At 64.1% G+C, this 23,060-nt stretch overlaps 4 protein-coding genes across 4 annotated transcripts in view; 2 read left to right on the top strand and 2 right to left on the bottom strand.

Moving 5' to 3' along the window:
• Window positions 1-495: 495 nt before the first annotated feature.
• On the top strand, window positions 496-10,458 carry LOC125684693 (protein FAM171A2-like). The gene is given in 14 exon segments (XM_048927071.1): window positions 496-633; window positions 2,560-2,609; window positions 2,611-2,679; window positions 2,681-2,743; window positions 2,745-2,790; window positions 4,162-4,246; window positions 6,164-6,324; window positions 6,884-7,060; window positions 7,239-7,355; window positions 7,431-7,557; window positions 8,346-8,766; window positions 8,804-9,241; window positions 9,243-9,487; window positions 10,363-10,458. Coding segments are annotated over 14 exon segments (2,130 nt in total). The 5' UTR covers window positions 496-557; the 3' UTR covers window positions 10,418-10,458.
• Window positions 10,459-10,556: 98 nt separating this feature from the next.
• Window positions 10,557-15,917, bottom strand: LOC125684689 (progranulin-like). The gene is made up of 8 exons (XM_048927061.1): window positions 15,863-15,917; window positions 13,949-14,109; window positions 13,691-13,862; window positions 12,515-12,618; window positions 12,343-12,439; window positions 12,104-12,201; window positions 11,008-11,238; window positions 10,557-10,692 (listed from the first exon to the last, which is right to left on the bottom strand). The coding sequence occupies exons 2-8, from the start codon at window positions 14,096-14,098 to the stop codon at window positions 10,609-10,611; spliced, it is 936 nt and encodes a 311-aa protein (XP_048783018.1). The 5' UTR covers window positions 14,099-14,109; window positions 15,863-15,917; the 3' UTR covers window positions 10,557-10,608.
• Window positions 15,918-16,608: 691 nt separating this feature from the next.
• The window catches only part of LOC125684694 (transmembrane protein 98-like), a 26,221-nt gene continuing 19,769 nt past the window's right edge, over window positions 16,609-23,060 (bottom strand). Inside the window, 7 exon segments of the mRNA XM_048927072.1 lie at window positions 16,609-17,248; window positions 17,345-17,404; window positions 17,474-17,589; window positions 18,083-18,116; window positions 18,208-18,299; window positions 18,301-18,340; window positions 19,018-19,198. Of these exon segments, the coding sequence (XP_048783029.1) occupies window positions 17,044-17,248; window positions 17,345-17,404; window positions 17,474-17,589; window positions 18,083-18,116; window positions 18,208-18,299; window positions 18,301-18,340; window positions 19,018-19,148 (678 nt within the window). The 5' untranslated portion in view covers window positions 19,149-19,198 and the 3' untranslated portion in view covers window positions 16,609-17,043.
• Window positions 20,412-23,060, top strand: part of LOC125684360 (protein FAM171A2-like) — a 12,017-nt gene continuing 9,368 nt past the window's right edge. The window contains 1 exon segment of the mRNA XM_048926493.1: window positions 20,412-20,511. Within this exon segment, the coding sequence (XP_048782450.1) occupies window positions 20,412-20,511 (100 nt within the window).

Genomic DNA, 23,060 nt, shown 5'->3' with positions numbered 1-23,060 from the left:
CTATGAGGTGTTCCTATGAAGGGGGGGGTGTTTGGAGGAGAAGACCCTATGGGGGGGGTCTCTATAGGGGGGGGTCACAATGAGGTGCCCTATGGAGGGGCCCTATGGGGGGGTCTCTATAGGGTGTCCCGTTGGAGGGGTCCCTACAGAGGTCCACTATGGAGGGTCCCTAAGGGGGAGGGGGTCCCTATGGGGTGTCCCTGTGGGAGGGTCTCTATGGGGTGGTCCCTGTTGGCGGGGCTCATTATGGGATGTCCCTGCGGAGGTTCACTACGGAGGGTCCACGGGGGGGGGGTGTCCTATGGGGGGTCCCTATGGACCGGGCTCGTTATGAGGTGTCCCTACGGGGGGGGCCCTTTTGGGGGCGGTCCCTCTGGGGGGTCTCCCTGTAGGGGGCGCGCAGTGCGCGTTCACGCGCGGGTTCGGCGGTGCGCGGCGGTGCCGCCAGGCGGAGCCCGGCCCTCGCGGTGCGGGGTGGGGGGGGGGCGGGGGGGGCTCGGGGCGGTGCGGGGCGGTGCGGGGCGGCCATGGAGCCGTAGCGGAGCGGTGCGGGCACGATGCGGCCCCGCCGCCCCCCCCCCCTCCTCTTCCTCCTCCTCCTCCTGTCGGCTGCGGGCGGGCGGGGGGCGATGGGTGAGTGCTTTGTGTGCGGGGGGGGGGGGGGGCGGCACCGACCCCCGTCGGGGTGCGCGGATGTCAGCGCTGCGGGGATGGGGGCGGGTCCCCCTATGGGTGTGGGGTGCGGGGGGGGGTCCTTAAGCAGTGCTGTAGGGGCTGCGGGGTGGGGGTCCGCGGGGTGATGGGTGGGGGGAGACGGGGAGGGGATGCCGTGCGGTGGGGGGGGGGGGGGGGCGTATGCTCTGGGGAGGGGGAGGGGGCTGCGGGGGGGTCGGAGGGGGGGTCCCGGGGTGCGGGTGGGGTGGGGGGGGGGCCGTAGGCGGTGCGTTGGGGACCGCGGGGTGGGCGGGGGGGGGGATGGGTGGGGAGGGGGGCGATGGGCGGGGATGGGGTGGGGCGGGGGGCGCTGGGGGTGAACGGGGAGCACCGGTGGGGTGGGGGGGGGGCGCTGGGGGGGAGACGGTGAGACGGGGGTTGGGCCCACGGGCCGTGGGGGGGGGGGGGCGGGGGGGCGGCCGTCCCCACGGGGGCGGTGTGGCCGCGGGTGCCGGTGGGGGGGGGGGGGGGTCCCCGCCACGACCCCTGCCCGCTCCCCAAAGCCCCCCCGCGGTGTTCGGGCGGCGCTGGCGCGGGGGGGGTGGGACCCCACTTTTGTGCCGCGGGACACGTGGTGCCCCCTCCTCCCCTCCCCCCCCCCCCCCTCCCCGTGCCACCTGTCCCCAACAGCGGGGGAACATCCGTGCCACACAGCGACAGCTGCCCCCCAAGAGTCGGGACCCCCCCGCCCCCAGCCCCAAAAGCGCATCGCTTCCCTCCGCCCACCGACATTCGGGGCCGCCCCGCAACGGGGGATGATTTGGGGGGGGGGGGGGGGGGTTGGGGGTCAGGGCGATGCTCGGGATGGGGGGGGGTCCCGAAATCATTCGGGGATTTGGGGGGGGGGATGGATGAGGTCGTTGCCATGGTGACGGCAGCGAGCTGAGGATGCCGCGGGCTGCGCGGTCTGTGCGGGATCTGCCGGCGGGGGGGGGGGGCTGGGGGTGGGGCTGGGATCCCCCCCCTCCTGTGCCCACCCGGCCCCATTGCTGTGTGTGGGCACTGGGCCCCGCAGTGGGGGTGAGATGGGCAGAATCCCACTGTGTGCTGTGGGGGGGCACCTGGGGGTGTTGGGAGGAGGGGGGCTGTCACTCTGTGGGCTGGGGGTGGGGGCCCTGCTGGGCTGGGACCTGTGACCCCATGAGAGGATCCCAGTGTCCTTACTGGGACGGATCCCACAGCCTTACTGGGCCGCCTCTGCCCCGTGTCGGGGTGGTGCCCAGGACCCCATAAGAAGGCGCCCATGAGCTTATGGGGGGGTCCCACCACGTGTTGGAATGGGGCTCACCAGCTTGGTGGGGTGGATCCACCACATTTTGGGATGGTGCCCATGACCTTATGGGATGGGTGCTCATGCTTTGCTGGGCCGGCTCCCACCGTGTTGGGTTGGTACCCATGACCCTAATAAATGATGCCCGAGACCTTGCTGTGATGGGTTCTGTCGCAGTTGGGGATGGTGCTCAGGGTGGCTCAGGGTGCTCCCAGTGCCGTACTGGGGACCCTGATGGCTTATGGGGGGCCTTAGAGCTGTTATGAGATCCTTTTACTGGGGGTTCTGATCCCTTATAGGGAACCCATCCTCTTCCTAGCGGGGGTCCCAGTCCCATGCTGGGGGTTCAGAGCCCTTTTGGGGGGCGCAGCCCCTTCCTGGGATGGATGCTCTGGCTTTGCTGGGCCGGGTCCCACCCCGTGTTGGGTCGGTACCCATGACCCTTATAAGATGATGCCCAGGGCCTCAGTGGGACGTGGCTCAGCACCTTAGTGGGGGACCAGCCTCCTCCCAGCCCCACCATGCTGTGCCGCTGACCCTATTGGGACGCATCCCACCCCCCCGTGTCCCCACAGACGTCCTGCTGAAGGTACAGGTGTACGAGAGCGGTGCGCTCACCCCGCTGCCCCCACACCAACCTGGAGGTTCTGGGACCCCGCGGCTCTTTGGCCACCGGGACCACGGACCACGAGGGAGGGGGGGGTCCTGCCTCTGTCCTACAGCCTGGGCACCTGGGTGCTGGTCAGTGCCACCCGACGGGGGCTTCGTCACCTCCACCGTGCCCTGGCGTGTCACCAAACTGCCGCGTGAGTTGGGACCCCCGGCCCCGGGGGGGGGATCTAAGTGGGAATGAAGTGGGACTCGATCCCTTGTAGGAGGTCCTGAGCCCCTTTTTGGGGTCCCAATCCTCGACTGGGGGATTCAGGGACCTTTTGTAGGGCTCTGGTCCCTTAGTGGGGTGCTTGGATGCATCCCGGTCTCTTGCTGGGGGACCCCGATCCCTTACTGGGGGGCTTTGAGCCACTATGCGGCCCATCCCCCTTCCTAGGGGGGTCCCAGTTCCTTATGGGGGGGCTTACAGCCCTTTTGGGGAGCTCAGCCCCTTACTGGTGTGCTTGGGGAGCCTCCCCAGTCCCTTGCTGAGGGGGCTCTGATCCCTTACTGAGGGACTCACAGCCCTTATGGGGGGCCCCAACCCCTTCTTTGGGGGTCTCAATCCCCTACTGGGTGGGCTCAGAGCCTTTTTGGGGGACCTCAGCCCCCTTACTGGAGGATCCCAGTCCCATTTGGGGGGCTCCCCAATCCTTTACCTGAGGGAATCTGATCCCTTTTAGGGGGATCCAAAACCCCCCTTTTGGGGGCCCAATCCTTCTATAAGGAGCTCAGGGGCCTTTTTGGAGGACCCCAGCCCACTACTGGGGTGGTGGGGGTCCTCCCAGTGCTGTACTGGGGGACCCTGATGGCTTACTGGGGGGCTTAGAGCTGTTATGAGATCCTTTACTGGGGGTTCTGATCTCTTATAGGGAACCCATCTTCTTCCTACAGGGTCTCAGTCCCCATACGGGGGACTTAGAGGCCCTTCTGGGGGGGCCCCAGCCCCTTCCTGGGGGGCTCTGATCCCTTACTGGGGGCTCTGTGCAGGGGGCAGGGGTCCCTTGTTGGGGCTCCATCCTCTTCCTAAGGGATCCCAATCCCCTACTGGGGGTTCAGGACACTTTTGGGGGACCCCAGCCTCTTATTGGGATGCTTGGGGGCTTTCCAGTCCCTTGCTGGGGGCTTTAGAGCTGTAAGCGGCCCCCAACCCTTTTTGGGGGGGTTCCCAATCCCTTCCTTGGGGGCTCAGAGCCCCTTTAAGACCCCCAGCTCCTTATTGGGGGACCCCGATCCCTTACTGGGAGACCCCAGCCCCTTACTGGGACCCTGCTGCCACAGCAGGCAGTGACGTCCCCCGGCGGGGGGGGGCACCCTGGGCTCAGTGCCAGCCCTGCCCCGGGGCGGCCGTGTCACCATGGGGGGGGGGGGGACAGCATCAATGGGGTCACCTTGCCGTGGGGTGGGATGTGGAGCAATCGGGTCAGGGGGAGTCGGAAGGGGGGGCGGGAGGGGTGCAGGGGTTGGGGTGGGCAAGGATTGGGGGCACGGGACCCCCCCCCTCATTTCCCCCTCCCCCCACACAGTGTACGCCTCCATCAGCCTCTACCTGCAGCCCGAGCGCCCTGCCACCCTCATCCTGTACGAGGACCTGGTGCAGATCCTGCTGGGCCCCCCCTGGTGAGTGGGGCACCCAAATGTCCTACAAACAGTGGGGCCCCCAACCCTGACATTTGCCATAGCTTGACATGGGGCCGCCACCCCTGGGTGCCATATAGTGCCATATAGAGCCATATAGAGCCATATAGTGCCATATAGAGCCATATAGAGCCATATAGTGCCATATAGTGCCATATAGAGCCATATAGTGCCATATAGTGCCATATAGAGCCATATAGAGCCATATAGTGCCATATAGAGCCATATAGTGCCATATAGTGCCATATAGTGCCATATAGTGCCATATAGTGCCATATAGAGCCATATAGTGCCATATAGTGCCATATAGAGCCATATAGAGCCATATAGTGCCATATAGTGCCATATAGAGCCATATAGAGCCATAGAGTGCCATATAGTGCCATATAGTGCCATATAGAGCCATATAGAGCCATAGAGTGCCATATAGTGCCATATAGGGCCATATAGTGCCATATAGGGCCATATAGTGCCATATAGTGCCATATAGTGCCATATAGGGCCATATAGTGCCAGATAGTGCCATATAGTGCCATATAGAGCCATATAGGGCCATATAGTGCCATATAGTGCCATATAGTGCCATATAGGGCCATATAGTGCCATATAGAGCCATATAGTGCCATATAGTGCCATATAGAGCCATATAGTGCCATATAGGGCCATATAGTGCCATATAGAGCCATATAGTGCCATATAGTGCCATATAGAGCCATATAGTGCCATATAGTGCTATATAGTGCCATATAGTGCCATATAGTGCCATATAGAGCCATATAGTGCCATATAGTGCCATATAGTGCCATATAGAGCCATATAGTGCCATATAGTGCCATATAGAGCCATATAGTGCCATATAGTGCCATAGAGTGCCATATAGTGACATATAGAGCCATATAGAGCCATATAGTGCCAGATAGTGCCAGGTAGTGCCATATAGTGCCAGGTAGTGCCAGGTAGTGCCATATAGTGCCATATAGTGCCATATAGAGCCATATAGTGCCATATAGTGCCATATAGTGCCATATAGTGCCATATAGTGCCATATAGAGCCATATAGTGCCATATAGTGCCATATAGTGCCATATAGAGCCATATAGTGCCATATAGTGCCATATAGTGCCATACAGACTGTGGGAGCACCACCCTCGGGTGTCCTACAGCCTGCCATAGGGCTACCAACCCTAGATGTCCTACAGTTGACTACGTGGCCACCAACCCCAAAGCACACTCAGTTGTCCCATAGATTCCCATGGGGCCAGCACCCCTGGGTGCCATACAGTTGACTATAGGACCACTGCCCCAGGGTATCCTACGGTTGACCATGAGGCTGCACACTCAGATGCCCCATGGCTTGCTGTGGGGCCACCACCCTTGGGTGCCCTACGGTTGACCACGGGGCCACCAACCCTGGGTGACTTGTAACTATGTGGCCACCAACCCATAGCACACTCAGTTGTCCCATAGATTCCCATGGGGCCACCACCCCTGGGTGCCATACAGTTGACTATAGGACCGCCACCCTTGGGTGCCCCTATGGTTGACCACGGGGCCACCAAGCCGTAGTGTGCTCAGATGTCCCATAGCTTGCCATAGGACCACCACCCTTGGGTGCCCTACAGTTGACTACGTGGCCACCAACCCATAGCACACTTAGATGTCCCATAGATTCCCATGGGGCCGCCACCCCTGTGTGCCATATAGTTGACCATAGGACCACCGCCCCAGGGTGCCCTATGGTTGACCACGAGGCCACCAACCCTGGGTGACTTACAACTACGTGGCCACCAACCCGCAGCACGCTCCATGTCCCATCGCTTGCCACGGGGCCACCACCCCCCATGCCCTACAGTTGCCCACAGGGCACAACCCCACAGCTCTGTCCCCGTCCCCCCCAGGCGCTCGGGCTCAGCCATGGGCGCAGTTCCAGCGCCGCGCCGCCCGCCTGCCGCGCAGCTCCACGTACAGCCAGCTCTGGGCATCGCTCACCGCCGCCACCGCCCTGCGAGACCTGCGCAGCTTCCCTGCCTTCCTGGGGGCTGACAGCAGCGGTATGGGGACACCGGGACGGGGGGTGGGGGCGCACGGAGGGTCCTGGCTGCACTGCGTCCAGGTCTGGAGCTTCCAGTGCAAGAAAGACAGGGAGCTGTTGGAGAGGGTGCAAGGAGCCAGAGATGAGCAGGGGCTGCAGCACCAAAGGCAGGCTGAGGGAGCTGGGTTGTTCAGCATGGAGAAGAGAAGCTGCGGGGTGACCTCAGTGCAGCCTGCAGTGCCTGAAGGGAGCCTGAAACAGGAGGGGAGGCAACTGTGCAAGGGGAGATGGCAGCAGGACAAGGGGAAATGGTTGAAGTTGAGGGAGGGCAGATGGAGGTTGGATGTCAGGGGAAGTTCTGTGCTGTGAGAGCGGGGAGGGGCTGGAACAGCTGCCCAGAGAGGCTGTGATGCCCCGTCCATCCCTGGAGGTGTTCAGGGCCGGGTTGGATGGAGCCCTGGGCAGCCTGGGCTGCTGTGAAATGTGGCAGGGGGTTGGAGCTCCGTGATCCTTGAGGTCCCTTCCAACCCGGGCCATTCTGTGACTCTGTCTGCTCACCCTGCTGTCTTCCTCTCCAGCCAATGCCACCTGGTTGGAGCTGTCGCCTGTGGCCGCGCTCGGCGTCCGTCTGTTCACCGGGAACGGCACCGAGGTGCAGCTGGCAGGGCCCGTCCATCTGTCCGTCCCGCTCAGCTCTGAGTCCGGCGCCGTCGCGGCCACCAGCGTGCCTGCATGGAGGTTTGACCCCAAAAGCGGTGAGCGGCGGGACGGGGGGGGGGGGAACGGGAGTGGGGTGGGGAGGTGGCTGTGGGTGGTGATGGCCGTAAGGAACAGGAGAGCGGGTGGCGGATGGGGGCTGCGGGAATGGGGGAGTGGTGGTGGCTGTGGTGGAGCTGGGGTCTCACCCCGCCGTGACGGTGCCTCTCCCCATAGGGCTGTGGGTCCGCAATGGGACGGGGCTGATCCGCAGGGAAGGCCAGCAGCTCTACTGGACCTTCGTGGCCCCCCAGTTGGGCTACTGGGCGGCAGCAGTGCCCTCTCCTAGCCCAGGTAGGACCCTATGGCTGGGGAGCTGTGGTGTCCCCAGGGGTGGCCGTGCCACATCCCAGCTCGGTGTCCCCGCAGGGCTGGTGGCCGTGGCTGCGGGCATGAAGGACATCACGGCGTACCACACCATCTTCCTGCTCACCATCCTGGGCGCGCTGGCCCTGCTCGTGCTCACCCTGCTCTGCCTCCTCATCTACTACTGCAGGTCAGCGCCGGCCGCCCCACGCTGCCCATGGGGTCCTGCAGCCGGCCGTGGGTCACGGTGTGCTTGGCACGGGGGGGTGGCTGACAGCTGGTTATGGGGCGCACCACCTGCTTGGCACCCGCAGACATCCCACAGCTGGTTATGGGTTCCACACCTCCTGGCGCTCACAGACATCCCATAAGTTGCCACCAGCCCTGCCTGTCCTACAGCTCACTATGGGGCCTCCGACTCGCACCGCCCTCAGGCGCCCTATAGCTGGCCACAGGCACCACCAACCCTGAGCATCCTATGGCTGGCTGTGGGGCCCTACAGTTGGCTATGGGGTCTGCTGACCCCAGCTGTCCTATACCTGGTTATGGGACCACCAGGCCTTGGTGCACCACAGTGGAGTGCGGGGCCACCAAACCTGAATGTCCTATGGTTGGCTATGGGGCCACCACCCTTGGGTGCCCTACAGCTGACTATGGGACCACCACCCCTGGGTGTCTTATAGTTGACTATGGGGTCTTCCAACCCCAGATGTCCTATACCTGGCTATGGGGCCACCACCCCTGGGTGCCCTATAGCTGACTATCAGGCCACTAACCCTGAGTATCCTATGTTTGGCTGCAGGACCACCAGCCATGGGTGCCCTATAGTTGACTGTGGGGTCTTCCAACCTCAAGTGTCCTATACCTTGCTATGGGGCCACCACCTCTGGGTGCCCTATAGCAGACTATGGGACCCCCACCCCCATGGGGGCCGTTATGGGACACGCTCCCCACGTTGTCCCCCTGCTGTCCCCACAGGCGCCGCTGCCTGAAGCCACGCCAGCAGCACCGCAAGCTGCCGTTGTCGGGGACGTTGGACCCCTCCAAGCGGGACCAGGCCACGTCCATGTCACAGCTCAACCTCATCTGCAGCAGCCACCTGGAGACGGCGTCCTCGGGGGGGGACACGGAGGCTCACAGCCCCGTCCTCAAATTCGACAGCTCCCGCGAGGACTTCTTCAAGCAGGTCCCCTCCTCCGCGCCCCAAACGTCCTCCAACGCAGCGCCGCGCCGCTGCCACCCCCGTGAGGACTTCACCCCCAGCGAGGGTCCCCCCGCCGCCCCCCATGGAGCCGAAGTGCCGCCGTCCGACCCGCTGCCACCGCCGCCACCGCCGCCACCGCGGCCGCCGTCATTGGGAGCGCCCATGGGGCCAGCGATGGGGCCAGCGATGGGTCCAGCCATGGGTCCAGCCATGGGGCCAGCCATGGGGCCAGCCATGGGGCCAGCAATGGGGCCAGCAATGGGGCCGCCGGGGGCCGCTGATCCTGTGCGGAGCGCTGGAGGGTCCGCAGGAGGACGTGTACCGCGGCGTGGTGCCCACCCTGCTCATCCCCGCGCGCTACATGCGCCTGGACGGGGCCGCCGAGGGCGCGCAGCAGCTGGAAGCGACCAACCCGGCGGCGGCGGCGAGCGGCTCGAGCCAGGCTGCGGCCCCGGCCCAAGGCGGCGGCGGCGGCGGCCCCGTGGCCATCCCCGTGCTGCTCAACGAGTCCGCGGTGGCGCAGCTCAACGGCGAGCTGCAGGCGCTGGCCGAGCAGAAGCTGGTGGCGCCGCGCGCCTGGTTCGTGTCCCTGGACGGGCGCGCGTCCCACGTCCGCCATTCCTACATCGACCTGCAGGGCGGCGACAGAGGGCCGCCCCGCTCGCGGCCGCCCCCCCCCCCGCGGGCCGCCGTCGCCCGAGGACAGCGCGCTGGCCCCGCTGCTGGGGGGGCCGCCCGTGGGGCGCCGCGGGGCCGGGGGCAGCGGGTGCAGCAGCGCCTCCGAGCCGCCCCGGGATTCCCCCAGCAGCCCCGAGGATGAGGCGGGCGACGGGGGAGACGGCGGCGACGACGGCGGGGACCGCAAGAGCCCCTGGCAGAGGAGGGAGGAGCGGCCGCTCATGGTCTTCAACGTCAAGTAAGCGCGCAGCCCCCATCCTCGTCTCCACCCCCAGCCCTGCCCCCACCTCAGCGCGTCTCCAGCCCATCTCCGTTCCATCATCTCCATCTCCACCCCGTCTCCTTCATCTCTACCTCCACCTCCATCTCCCCCCATCTCCGTTTCTGTCCCCGCTCCCATCCCCGTCTCGCCTCCTGTCCCCATCCCCATCCTTACTCCCATCCCATCCCAGGTCCTGTCCCAATTCCATCCCATTCCCCGTCTCCATCTCCTCCCATCCCCATCCTCTTTCCCTCTCCATCTCCATTCTCATTTCCACCCCTCTGCAGCCCCATCTCCGTCCATCCCCAACTCCATTCCATCCAGTCCCTGTTTTCATCCCCATCCCAGTCCCTGTTCCCATCTCCATCTTCATCCCCTTTGCTCCTCCATGTTCTCTGCTCCCATCCCTGTGTCCGTATCTCCATCCCATCACAATTTCCATCCACCAGCTCCATTCCCACCCGTTTCAACTCCATCCACCCCCATCCCTTTCCACCCCCCATCCCAATTTCCCCCATCCCTATTTCCACCCCAATCTCCATTCTCACCTCCATCCCCATTTCCATCCCCATCCCATTCTCCACCCCATCCCCATCCATCCCCCCACCCCCCCTCCACATCTCCACCCTATTCCCACCCCCCCCCTCCCCTGCCCCTCCTCCATCCTGTCCCCCTCCCACCCCACATCCCTGCCCCATGGGTGCCCAAGTCCCCCCTCCTCTCCCATAGCGCCTCCCCCCCCTCTGCCCCCATGGCCATTCCACCCAGGGTGGGGGGGCAGTGGATGGGACAGGGCCGGGACCCCCCCCACATCCCCCATTCTTAACACAAACCCATTTGTGTCCCCACAGGACGGGGGGGTCTGGCACTGCCCCCCGGGCCAGCGGTGCCTCCAAGCTGCCATAGGGACGGGGTGGGGGGGGAAGAGGGCAGAAACCCCCCCCCCCCCCAGACCCCACTGTGGATTTTAGATACCATTAATATATAAAATCCCATTGACACATCGCTGCCTCCGCCTCTTCCTCCCCCAAAATCGTTCGGGTTTTTTTTCCCTACAAACCCTTTATTGGGGTGGGGGGCTCACAGCCCCGGGGGGGTCACAGCTTCTCGCAGCTCTGCGTGGCGATGTCGCAGGTGTAGCCCTGGGGGCAGCAGTGCTGGTGGTCCTTGCAGCACACGGCCTGGGGGGGCAGGGGGGGAGGACATGTCAGGGGGGGGGGAGGACATGGTGCCACCCACTGCCACCACCCCATGCCACCCCCACTGTCCCTGCTGCGGATGTGCCCCCATTGTCACCCTCGTGTGCCCCCAGGAATGGGGACACAAAGGGAGGGGGGGGGCAGTGATGGGTGGAGGTGCCACTTCCCTCCCGTCCCCAAAGCCCCCCACATACCGGCCCGACCCCAAACCCCCACCGCCCCCCCATTCCCCCCACCCAGCACCACCCAAACTCCCACCACCCGTCGCCCCCCCCCATTCCTCCCCCAGCCCCCCACCTGCTCCAAGGGGCAGCACCCCCAGGTGCCCCCGCTCAGCCTGCAGCACGTGCTCCCATCAGGGCAGCTCGTCCTGTCGTCACAGCGCACATCCCCCCCCCGACCCCGCAGCGCTGGGCTCTTCTTCAGCCAGGGCAGGCGGCCCCCCCCCCTGCAGGCACGTCCCCCCCCTGGGGGGTCGCAGGTGTAGCCCTGGGGGCAGCAGTGGATGTGGTCAGGGCAGCACACGGCCTGGGGGGGGGACAGAGGGGTGTCAGCGCTGACCCTACAGCAGTGGGGCTGCCCCTGTGCCTTTAGGGGTAGAGGGGACGACTGACCCCATCCCGTGGAGGACAGGGGGACGTCTGTCCTCGTCCCAGCTTGGGGACAGGGGGACATCTGCTCCTGTTCCATTGGGGACGCTGTCCCCAGCCCCCCAGGTCCAGGAGGACATCTGTCCACGTCCCAGCACGGGGATGGGGGACGCTCAACCCCACCCCATGGAGGACATGGGGACAGTGGCTCATTGTGGGGACGTCTGTCTGTGTCCCATCATGGCACGGGGCACACCAAACCTCGGGGACAACCTTAGGGACATCTGTCCTTGTGCCATCAGGGAACCTAGGGACAAGGGACAACCAACCCCACCCCATGGAGGACACAGGGACATCTGTCCTTGTCCCATCACGGCTCAGGGGAGACCCAACCCCATCCCATAAAGAACACGGGGAATCGGTCCCTGTCCCAACATGGGGACGCCCAACTTCGTCCCTTGGAGGACATGGGGACAATGGCTCTGGTCCCAGCATGGGGACATCTGTCCTCGTCCCATCATGGTTCTGGGGACCCCAACCCCATCCCACGTTGGACACAGAGACATCTGTCCTTGTCTCAGCATGGGGACAGGGGACAACCGACTCCATCCTATGGAGGACGTGGCGACATCTGCTCTCATCCCATCACAGGGACATCTGTCCTCGTCCCCACCCGTGGTTCTGGGGACCCCAACCCCATCCCATGCAGGACACGGGGACATCACTCCTCATCCAATCACAGGATGGTGACAATGCCCTCGTCCCACCCGCCCCCCTGGGACCCCCCCATGTCCCCCCATCACCTGTTCCAGGGGGCAGCAGCCCCACTCCCCGGAGCTCAGCCTGCAGCACGTGTTCCCATCAGGGCAGCTCATCTCATCGTCACACTTCACGTCACCAACTGAGGACAACGCGACGAGTCACCGATGTCCCCTCCAGCCCCAGCCGGGGCCGTGGGGTGGCCGTGGGGTGGCCGTGGGGTGGCCATGGGGTGGCTGTGGGGTGGCCGTGGGGTGGCTGTGGGGTGGCCGCGTCCCCTTACCGTGCGCCACGTCCCGCCCCGAGGTGCACATGGAGCGCTGCAGGTCACACGTGGTGCCTTGGGGACAGCAGTGCCACCCATCGCTGCAGCACACCGCCTGCGTGGGGACAGCGTGGTGACAGCACGGCACCGAGTGCCACCACCACGGGGGGACGTTTGGGGACGCACTCACGTTCTGTAGGGGGCAGCAGCCGTAGCGCCCCGATGGCAGCTGGCAGCACGTGGCGCTGTCGGGACAGGCGGAGCTGTTGTCGGGACAGGTCAGCCGGCGCAGCGCTGCGGGGAGCGGCGCCACCGTCAGCACGAGGGGACGGGGATGGGGCAGAGACAGGGCTGGGATGTGGGGACGTGGGGACAGGGATGTGTTGTAGGCAGCGCTGGGATGCGGGGACACAGGGATGGGTCGCATTTGGTGCTGGGACAGGGATGGGGGAATGTGAGCACATGGGGACGTGGGGACGTGCCATAGTCAGTGCTGGGACGTGAGGACATGGGGACCAAGGGACACAGGGACACTCCATATCCAGTGCCAGGCTACAGGGACATGGGGACAAAGGGACATGGGGACATATGGGGACGTGCCATAGTCAGTGCTGGGACATGAGGACAAAGGGACAATAGGAGGTGGTGGCACTGAGGCGCTGCAGGCCACAGGGTGAGTACAAGGGGATGTGGGGACATCATGGGGACGTGGGGACACAGGGACATTCTGTACACAGTGCCAGGACAAGGGGTGTCATAACCACTGCTGGGACATGGGGACAGGGGGACAGGGGTGTGCCGTACCCAGTGTCAGAACATGGGGACATGGGGACATGAGGACAGGGATGTGTCATATCCACTGCTGGGATGTGGGGACATGGGGACACAGGGACATTCTGTACACAGTGCCAGGACATGGGGACACAAGGATGTGCCATGCCCAGGGACATGGCTTGGGGAAATGGGGACACAGAAGTGCCATAGCCACTGCTGGGACATGGGGACATATGAGGTGGTGGCACTGTTGAGCTGCAGGCCACGGTGTGGGGACATGGGGACAAAGGGACGGGGATGTGCCATAGCCACTGCTGGGACATGGGGACAGGGATGTGGGAATGTGGGGACATCGGAGACGTGCCATACCCAGTGCTGTGACGTGGGGACATGGGGACAGGGATGCATCATACCCAGTGTCAGAATATGGGGACATGGGGGACATGAAGATGGGGCCAAGAGGACAGGGATGTGCTGCACCCACTGCTGGGACGTGGGGATGTGAGGACATGGGGACAGAGGGACACGCCATACCCAGTGCTGGGACATGGGGACACGAGGATGGGGACATGGGGACAGAGACGCTCCTCACCCACTGCAGGGACGAGGGGCTGAGGTCGCGCCGCGGCACCACGCGGCCTCTTCCACGCTGGGAATTTGGTGGCCATGGCGAAGTCCCCCACGGGCGACACGCAGCGTCCGCGCTCCAAATCGCAGCTGGTGGCGCGGGGACAGCAGTGCTCCTCATCCCGGCAGCAAACCGCCTGCGCGGCACCGACCGCGTCAGCCCCACCGTCAGCCCCACCGTCAGCCCCATCCCCCGCCGCGTCGCCCCGCGGTGTCCCCGTACCTCCGGCATCGGGCAGCAGCCCCAGGCCCCCCCGGCGGCGACGCAGCACGTGGTGTTTTGGGGACACTCGGAGGCGCCGTCGGGGCACCGCAGCGCCGTCACCGCAGCGACCGCAGCGAGGGACAACCAGAGCCTCACCGCCGCCCTCATGGCTGGGACGCCTGCGGGCAGCACCGCCCCCCCCGGGCCTCGGTTTCCCCGATCCCAAAGCTCTGCCCCACAGCCCCCCCCCGCCCCGCAGCTCCTCCAACCCCCCCCGCACCCCCAATCCCACGACTCCCCCACCCCGCAGCTCCCTTGGCCCCGCGGCTCCTCCAGCCCCATAGCGCTCCCGACCCCTCAACACCCCCCCGCCCCACAGCTGCCCCCACTCCTCAGCTCGTTCCATCCCCTAAGATCCTCCACCCCATAGCTGCCCTCAGCCCTGAACCCATAGATCCCTCCCACCACACAGCTCCCCTCACCCCACAGCACCCCCACTCCATAGCCCCCTGACCCCATAGCACCCCCTACCTTATAGCTCTCTCCACCCCATAGCTCCCCTCATAATAAATCCCACCCCATAGCACCCCTGACCCCATAGCACCCCTGACCCCATAGCACCCCGTGCCTTATAGCTCTCCCCCCCCAAAGCTCCCCTCATAACATAACCCCACCCTATAACAGCCCCTCACCCCATAGCTCTTCCAACCCCATAGCACCCCCCCCACCCCATAATACCCCCTATGCCACAGCTGCCCCCACCCCATAGGTTCCCCCACTCCACAGCTCCTCCCACCTCATGAGACTCCCCCACCCCATAGCTCCCTTGACCCCATAACTCCCCCAGCGCCACAGCACCCTGATCCCATAACATCCCCCACCCCACAACCCCCCCTTGCCCCATAAGATCCCCCATCCCATCGCTGCCTTCACCCCATAACCCCCCTTTACCCCATAGCTCCTTTGACCCCATCATTCCTCCAGCCCCATAACACCACCCACCCTAAAAGTGCCCCCACCCCACAGCCCCCCCCACTTTTAGGGCCCTGCCCTAAGGTACCCCTGCTGCCCTATGGTTGCTTCCCCCCCCCCCCCCCCGAGAAAAACCGGTCTGGTGGGGGGCAAAGTCCAACAAATGGGGGGGGGGGCCCCTAAAGGCAAAGGGAGCGGCCCTAAAAGCCAAAGGGGGATCTGGGGAGCTAAGGGGGGGGAGGGGAGTTCAAGGAGTTATGGGGGGCTAAAGACACAGGGGGGCCTAAAAACCAAAGGGGGTCCTATAAGAGAACAGGGGGCTTTAAAAGCTTGGGGAGGGGCTAAGAGCCAAAAGGGGGGGGGTCCTAAAAGGCAGTGGGGGACGGACCCTAAATGACAAGGGAAGGGGTGGGGGGGGGCAAAAGGCAAAGGAGGGTCCTACAAGGTGGGGATAAGAGCCAGAGAGGGGACCCTAAAAACCCATGGGAGGGGGAATGGGGGAGGGGGGCACTCATGGCCCCGTCCCCAGCACCTCCAAGCCCCCCCCCCCCCTCTTTCACTTCCCCCCCCAGCAGGAACCGGGCCCTGGGGGTGGGGGGGGGGGCTGTTCCCAGTTCCCCCCATCGCCTCCCAGTTCCCCTCCCCACATCTCCCAGTTTCCACCAGTGCCCCCCAGTTCCACCCGCGCACTCCACTCCCCAGGACCCCCCGCTCCCCCCAGCACTTCCCAGCTCCCCATTTCTCCCAGTTCCCCCCCCGCTGCCTCCCAGTTTCCCCACTGCCCCCCAGTCCCAACACTCCCCACGTCTCCCAGTTCCCCCAGTCCCTCCCAGTCCCAGCCTCCCACTTTGCCCCAGTCCCCCCCACTACTCGCGGTTTCCCCACCGCCTCCCAAATCCCCCCCCAGTTCTCCCAGTTTCCCCCCCCCCTTCTCCCACTCCCCCCCCCCCCACTCCGCACCCTGCACGCTCCCGACGCTCTCCTCCCTCCACGCCCCGCCCCTCCTCTCCGCAAGCCACGCCCTCTCCCTCCCCATTGGCCCGCCGCGCCCTCTCGCTTCACTCCCATTGGCCACCGTCTCTCGGTGGGCAGGTACATCAAGCCCCTCCCCTCAAACACGTGCTCCCCCGCTCCATTCCCATTGGTCGCCGCCGGCAGTAGGGCGGGAACATCAGGCCACGCTCCTCCAATCAAGTGCTGTAAAGCCACATGACCGCTCCTCCCCCCCCCCTTTCCCCCGCTCAGCAGCAGTGCGATGAGCGCGGCCGTTCTCAGCCGGGGGGCACAAAGCCGCACCACCCCCAAATGCCATCGAGGGGAAGCGCGGGGTGGGGGGCACAGGGGAACGGGGACCCCGCCGGGGCTGGATGGGGAGGGAGGGCTGTTTTTGGGGGGGTCCTATAGAGCCCCCCCTCATTGGGTCTGGATTTGGGGGTGGGGGGTCCTATAAGAGCCGCCTTCACTGACTCGAGATTTGGAGGGGCCCTATAAGAACCCCCCCCCCCCCACTGTGTGTGGATGTAGAGGTTCCCAGCTGAGCCCCCCAACAGGACCTGGGGTTGGATCCCTCCCCCAACCCCCCCCAACCCCCCCGAAATGCCACGTGCTCCCCAAAAGCAGAACTGGGAGCACCAGGTGTGCGGGGGAGGGGACAGCATCACCGCAGTGTCACCTGCTGTCCCCAGGGCCACAACCACAGACAGGCAGCAGTGTCACGGGGCGTTTATTGGCACCGATGGGGGCATTGCTGGTATCCCAGGGCTCGGGTGGGCGACTGCTCCTCCGGGAGGGGATGGGTGGCACCAGGGGCGACACTGCAGGAGGCATCGGTGGCACTGGTGGTGGCAACAGTGGCACTGGTGACACTACTGGTGGCACTTACGGTGGGATCAGTGGCACTGGTGATGGCATCCCACCAGCAGTGGTGGTGGGCACCAGCGGCACCGGTGACACAGCCAGTGGCACTTATGGTGGCATCGGTTGTGGCACCCAACTGGTACCAGTGGTGGCATCAGCAGCACTGGTGACACTGGTGGTGGCATCCACCTGGCACCGCTGTTGGCAATCAGTGACACCAGCGATGGCGTCGCTCCGGTGCCGCAGGCGATGGCGCTGGTGGTGGCGCCGCCGATTCCCGGGGCTCAGATGGCCGACTGCTCCTGCCTGAAGGGCTCGGTGCCCGCCGTCCTCTCCGGCTCGGCGGCCATGGCAGCGTGGCGCAGCGCGGCCATGTGCTGCTCGGCGGCCGCCAGCGATCGGTCCACCCAGTCCCTGTCACCGGGTTGGGGACAGGCGCTCCGTGCCACCAGCACCAGGTGGCTGACAGACAGCAGCAGCGCTGCAGCCCTGCAGGGATGTGGGACGGCCGTCACGGCGGCGTGGGGACGAGGAGTGGCTTCTGTGGCCACCGACACCCAAGCGTCCCCACCCCGCCGTCGTCACCTGGCATCCAGCAGCTTGGGGTCCAGCGGGGGGTACATGGACCTGACCACGTCGTCCACCCTGGTGGATGGGGATGGGGTTGGTGACGTGGGGACGTGATGGGGATGCGCCGCCGTCCCCCGTCCTCACCTGGGGCTGATGCGTTTGGCCACCACGATGATGTCACCGAGGCTGGAGGGGGATTTGATGCGGGCGCCCGAACCCATGGTCATGGCCACCAGCTTCTCTGTCAGCGTGTGGCAGATCTGTGGGGACGGGGGGGATGGGGGGGGGGGGACGCCAAACGTGGGGACACCGAGAATGGGGACACCGACCATGGGGACATTGGGGACACCAACAGTGGTGACAAAAGGACACTGAGACCATGGAGACACCGGGGACACCAACTGTGGGGACATTGGGAGCCGCGGAGACATTGAAACCATGGGGATACTGGAGATGCCAGCTGTGGGGAAATTGGGGACACCAAGCAGGGGAACAATGGGGACCAACAATAGGGGCACTGGGATCATGAGAATGCGGGGGACACCAACCATGGGGACTTTGGGACCGTGGGGAATTTGGGGACACCAACAGGGGAACAACGGGGGACACCAACAACAGGGACACTGGGGACACCAATCAGGGGACATCAGAGACACCGAGCGTGAGGACATCGGGAACTCCAACCATGGGGACACTGGGGATGCCGAGCACAGGGACATGGGGACACCAACACGGGGACAGCGGGGCGCTCACCTTCAGGATGGCGATGCAGTGTGACACCAGGCCCCTGCGGATGGAGGAGGTGTGAATGGGGGCAGAGCCACTCTCAGCCCCGGGGGCAGCGGTGGCACTTTGGGGACAGGCGACGCGGCGCTTACGAGGCGTCCTCGATCCAGTCCTCGTTCTCCAGGATGGCCTCGATGTGCGGGTTGGTGATCACCACGTCGTCCAGCTCCAGCTCCGAGGGCTCCCGACTGCGTCTCCATGGCCCCGATGAGGTCCACGATGGGTCTGGAGGGGACACGGGTGGCTTTGGGGACGTCTTGGTGCCACCTCTCCATCCCCACTGGGGATCTTCCAATCCCAACGCTACAATGGGTGACGCGTTCCCAGCGCTGTCTGCAACCCTTGGGATCTGCACCATCCCATCTGCAGCGGGGGCAAAGGGACGAGGACATGGGACAAGGACACGAGGACAAGGACATGGGGACGAGGACATGGGGAGGAAGGACATGGGGACGAGGACATGGGGACAAGGACATGGGGACACCCTGGTGCCACCTCTCCAATCCCAATGGGGCTCTTCCAATCCAATGCCATAATGCTGACACATCCTCAGTGCTGTCCCCTACCCAGGGGGTCACACACACAGCCCCAGGGGGACACACCGAGGGACACAGGGACAAGAACATGGGGACAAGGACATGGGGACGAGGACATGGGGACGAGGACATGGGGACAAGGACACGGGGACACCCTGGTGCCACCTCTCCATCCTCAGTGGTGTTCCCAAAGGCTTCTCCCAAGCTCAGTGCCATCATGCATGACACCGTCCCCAACACGTGGGGTCCTCACCACCCATTGGAGATGCACCAAAGGACATGGGGACAAGGACATGGGGGACAAGGACATGGGGACAAGGACATGGGGACAAGGACACAGGGCAGCCACGGCGTCCCCGAGCTCACTTGGTGTCATAGGGGTGCAGGAGGTCCTTGGGGCGGCAGTAGCGCTGCCTGCACACCACCACCAGGGCCACGAAGGACGCCAGGAAGATGGTGGCCAAGACCCCGATGGCCACGATGACCACCGTCTCCATGGCTCCCCGTCGGGTTCAGGCGCTGCGCTGCATCTCGGCCCCGGCGGCGCCTGCAGTGGGGTGGGGACCCCCAGAGATGGACGCTGTGGGGCTCTGGGGATCCCGAGGGCAGCTGAGAACTCCAGGCCGGTTCCTATGGGATCCCCAAACCAATTCCAGTGGGGATCTGGAGGATGCCAAGACCGGGTTGTATGGGGAGCCCCAAAACCCATCCCTATGGGGCTCTAAAGGACCCCAAGACCAGTTTCCATGGGGACCCCTACAGCCTATCACTACAGGGCTTTGGAGGACAGGAGTGGTTCCTATTGGGAACCCGAAATCTCATCCCTATGGGAACCCCCAAAATCCATCCCCACGCGGCTCTGGAGAACCCCAAAATTGGCTTCTGTGGGGAATCCCAAAGCTGGTCCCTGTGGGGCTGTGGGTGACCCCAGTGCAGGTATCTATGGGGAACCCCTAAGTTTGATTCTGCTGGGGAACCTCAAAGCCCTGTGGGGCTCTGGTGAACCCCTGAGCCTGGCCCCTATGGGGAACCCCACAGCCAGGCCCTATGGGGACCACCAAGGCCTGTCCCCAATGGGGCCAGGGGACCCCAAGACTGGTTCCTGTGGGAACCCCAATCCCTGGTCCCTACAGGGACCCGCAAAAACCCATCCTGATAGAACTCTGGAGGACCTCAAGACCAGTTCCTGTGGCGAACCCCAAAGCCGTCCCTATGGGGCTCTGAGGATCCCCAGGACCAGCTTGCAGAGGGTACCCCAAAGCTCCTCTATATGGGGCTTGGGAAGACCCCAAGAGCGATTCCTATTGGGAATCCCCAATCTCATCCCTATGGGATCCCCCAAAGCCCATTCCCATGTGGGTCTGCAGGACCCCACAGTTGGTTCCTATGGGGAATCCCAAAACTAGTCCCTATGGGGCTGTGGTCTATGGGGAACCCCTAAGCTTGATCCTGCTGAGGAGCCTCAAAGTGTCGTCCCTATGGGGCTCTGGTGAACCTGGCTGCTATGGGGAACCCCACGGCCAGGCCCTATGGGGACACCAAGGCCTGGGGACCCCAAGACCGGTTCCTGTGGGGAACCCCAAACCCCGGTCCCTATGGGGCACCCCGAATCCCATCCCCGTGCGGCTCTGGAGGACCCCGACTCCCGGTTCCCACAGGGACGCCAGAGCCCCTGGACCCGCATCTCCCTGCAGATTCCCCAACCCCCGGCTCCCCGCATTTATGGGGACCCCGGAGCCCAATCCCTACGGGGCTCCGCTATGGGGCCCGGCCCCTACCTGCGTGCAGCCGGAATCTGCGGGGATCGGGGCCGGGAATGGGATCGGGGCACTTCCGCAGCGCGGCTGCGACCTTTGCACCGTGAGTAACGCAATGGGGGGGGCAGGCGGCCGGCCCCACAGCCCCCCCAGACCCCCACCCCCAGTTCCCCCTTCTTTCCCTTTATCCCCCCCCCCCCATTTTGCCCTCCATTTTCCCTTTTTTCCCCCTTTTTTCCCCCTTTTTTCCCCTCCCCCCCCCAATCCCACAGACCTGTACCACTCCGCCCCATCCCCACCCGCCCCCCCCCCCCCCCCCTAAATAAAGCAGATTTGCGGCCCCAAAGCCGATCCCCGCCCCATAACCCCACGCTGCCCCCAATGTGAGGGGAGGGCTCCCCTCCCTGCCCCAATCCTAAACCCAATCCCACCTCCCCCAAACCTGGAGCTGCACGCCGGGGCTCTGTGGGATCTATGGGGCGGTGGAGGGCCGTCCTCCCCCCGCTGGCGCCGCCCCCGTAGGCACGCAGTGGGGCCCCCAGGGGAACCACGGGGTCCCAAAGGGTCCCTGCCGTGTCCCAAAGTGCCCCCAAAATGTCCCCGTTCTCCGGTCCCAAAGTGTCCCCGTTGAATCACAAAGTACCCAAAGTGCCCCCAAACTGTCCCTAAAAGCCCCAATTTGCCCCAAAGTGCCCCCAGATGTCCCCTACCCCATCCCAAAGTGCCTCCTTGGGATCACAGAGATCCCATTGCGTCCCAAAGTGCCCCAAAGAGCTCCGATGTGCCCCCCAAGTGCCCCCAGATGTCCCCTACCTCACCCCAAATCGTCCCCAATTGAATCGCAGGGTTCCCATTGTGCCCCAAAGTGCCCCCAAATTGTCCCCATTGTGTCACAAGTGTCCCCCACTGACTCACTGAGAGCATCCGTCGTGTCCCAAAGAGCCCCAGTGTGCCCCCAAAGCGCCCCCAAATGTCCCCTCCCTCACCCCAAAGAGCCCCCATTGAATCACAGAGATCCCGCTGTGCCCCAAAGTGTCCCAAAGTGCCCAAAGTGCCCCAAAGTGTCCCCTTGACTCCCAAAGGGTTTCCATTGTGTCCCAAAGTGCCTCAAACTGGCCCTGAGAGCCCCAAAGTGCCCCCAAAGTGCCCCCAAATGTCCCCCACCCCCCTCCCAAATTGCACCATTGAACCAGAGACCCCACTGTGCCCCAAAGTGCCCCAATGTCCCCGCTATGTCCCCAAGTGTCCCCACTGAATCACAGTGTTCCCCGTCGTGTCCCAAAGAGCTCCAAACTGTCCCAAAGACAACCAGTGTGCCCCCAAAGTGTCCCCAAATGTCCCCTACCCCATCCCAAAGTGTCCCCATTGAATCACGGATGTCCCATAGTGGCCCAAAGCGCCCCACCGTGTCCTCAGGGACACAAAATGTCCCCAAACGTCCCCCTACCCCATCCCCAACTGCCCCAAAGAGCCCCAGACCATCCCAAAGAACACCTCTGTGTCCCAGAGTGCCCCCAAATGTCCCCTCCTCTGTCCTGAAGTGTCCCCATTGAACCGCAGAGTTCCCACTGTGACCCAATGTGCCCCAAAGTGTCCCCCAGTGTCCCCATACCCCACACCAAACCGTTCCCATTGAATCACAGAGATCCCATGGTGCCTCAAAGTGCCTCAGTGTCCCCGCTGTGTCCCCAAGTGCCCCCGTTGACTCAAAAATGTCCCCACATGTCCCGTTCCCCATCCCAAAGTGTCCCCGTTGAATCACAGGGATCCCATGGTGCCCCAAAGGGCCCCAAAGTGTCCCCATGATGCCCCAAGGTGCCCCAGTTGTCCCCCAAACCGTCCTCACTGTGACCTGTCCCCATGGGTCCCAAAGCATTGCTGTGGCTGTCCCCCTTATCCCCATGTCCCCCACTGATGTTCCCATTCTTGTCCCAGTGTCCATATATCCCCACCAGTGTCCCCATGTTCCTGATGGTGTCCCCATGTCCCCACTGGAGTTCTAGTGTCCTTGACGGTGTCCCCATGTCCCTGATGTTGTCCCCGTGTCCCATGTCCCCACTGTTGTCCCCTTTTCCCCACTGATGTCCCTATGCCTCCAATGGTGTCTCTGTGTCCCTGACGGTGTCCCCACGTCCCCATTGATGTCCCCATGTCCCTGATGGTGTCTCTGTGTCCCCATCTTCCCCCTGCTGTCCCCATGTCACCAAACTGTCCTCATGTCCTTACAATCTCTTTATTGAGGAGCACCGCTCCTGGCCATGCATCTCCACACCCCGTCCTGGCTGTCCCCTCCCTACAGGGTCCATGTCACCGTCCCCAGCGGTGTCCCCATCCCTCGTGCCACCTTCAGGTGCTGTCACCCACAGTCTGATGTCCCTGAGTCCCCATGGTGTCCCCATGGCGTCCCCCATGGTGTCACATGGTGTCCTCATGGTGTCCTCATGATGTCCTCATGATGTCCGCATGGTGTCTTCATGGCATCTTCATCATGTCCCCATGGTGTCCTTGTGGTGTCCTCATGATGTTCTTGTGGTGTCCCCATCATGTCCTCATTGTGTCCCCATGGTGTCCTCGTGGTGTTTCCATCATGTCCCCATGGTGTCCCCACGGTGTCCCCATCATGTCCCCATCATGTCCTCATGATGTCTCCAT

The sequence above is a fragment of the Lagopus muta genome, chromosome 25 (assembly GCF_023343835.1).
Source record: "Lagopus muta isolate bLagMut1 chromosome 25, bLagMut1 primary, whole genome shotgun sequence".
NCBI lineage: Eukaryota > Metazoa > Chordata > Aves > Galliformes > Phasianidae > Lagopus > Lagopus muta.
This window is presented reverse-complemented; position numbering and strand designations above follow the sequence as displayed.

What these genes read in the sequence shown, in the direction of transcription:
- LOC125684689 (XM_048927061.1), bottom strand. Translation starts at nt 14,098, where the DNA reads ATGAGGGCGGCGGTGAGGCTCTGGTTGTCCCTCGCTGCGGTCGCTGCG. An exon ending in GCTGCTGCCCCCTGGAACAG is followed by an intron (nt 11,239 to 12,103) that starts GTGATGGGGGGA and finishes TCCCCCCCCCAG; the next exon opens with GCCGTGTGCTGCCCTGACCA. An exon ending in GGTGCTGCCCCTTGGAGCAG is followed by an intron (nt 10,693 to 11,007) that starts GTGGGGGGCTGG and finishes CTGCCCCCCCAG; the next exon opens with GCCGTGTGCTGCAAGGACCA.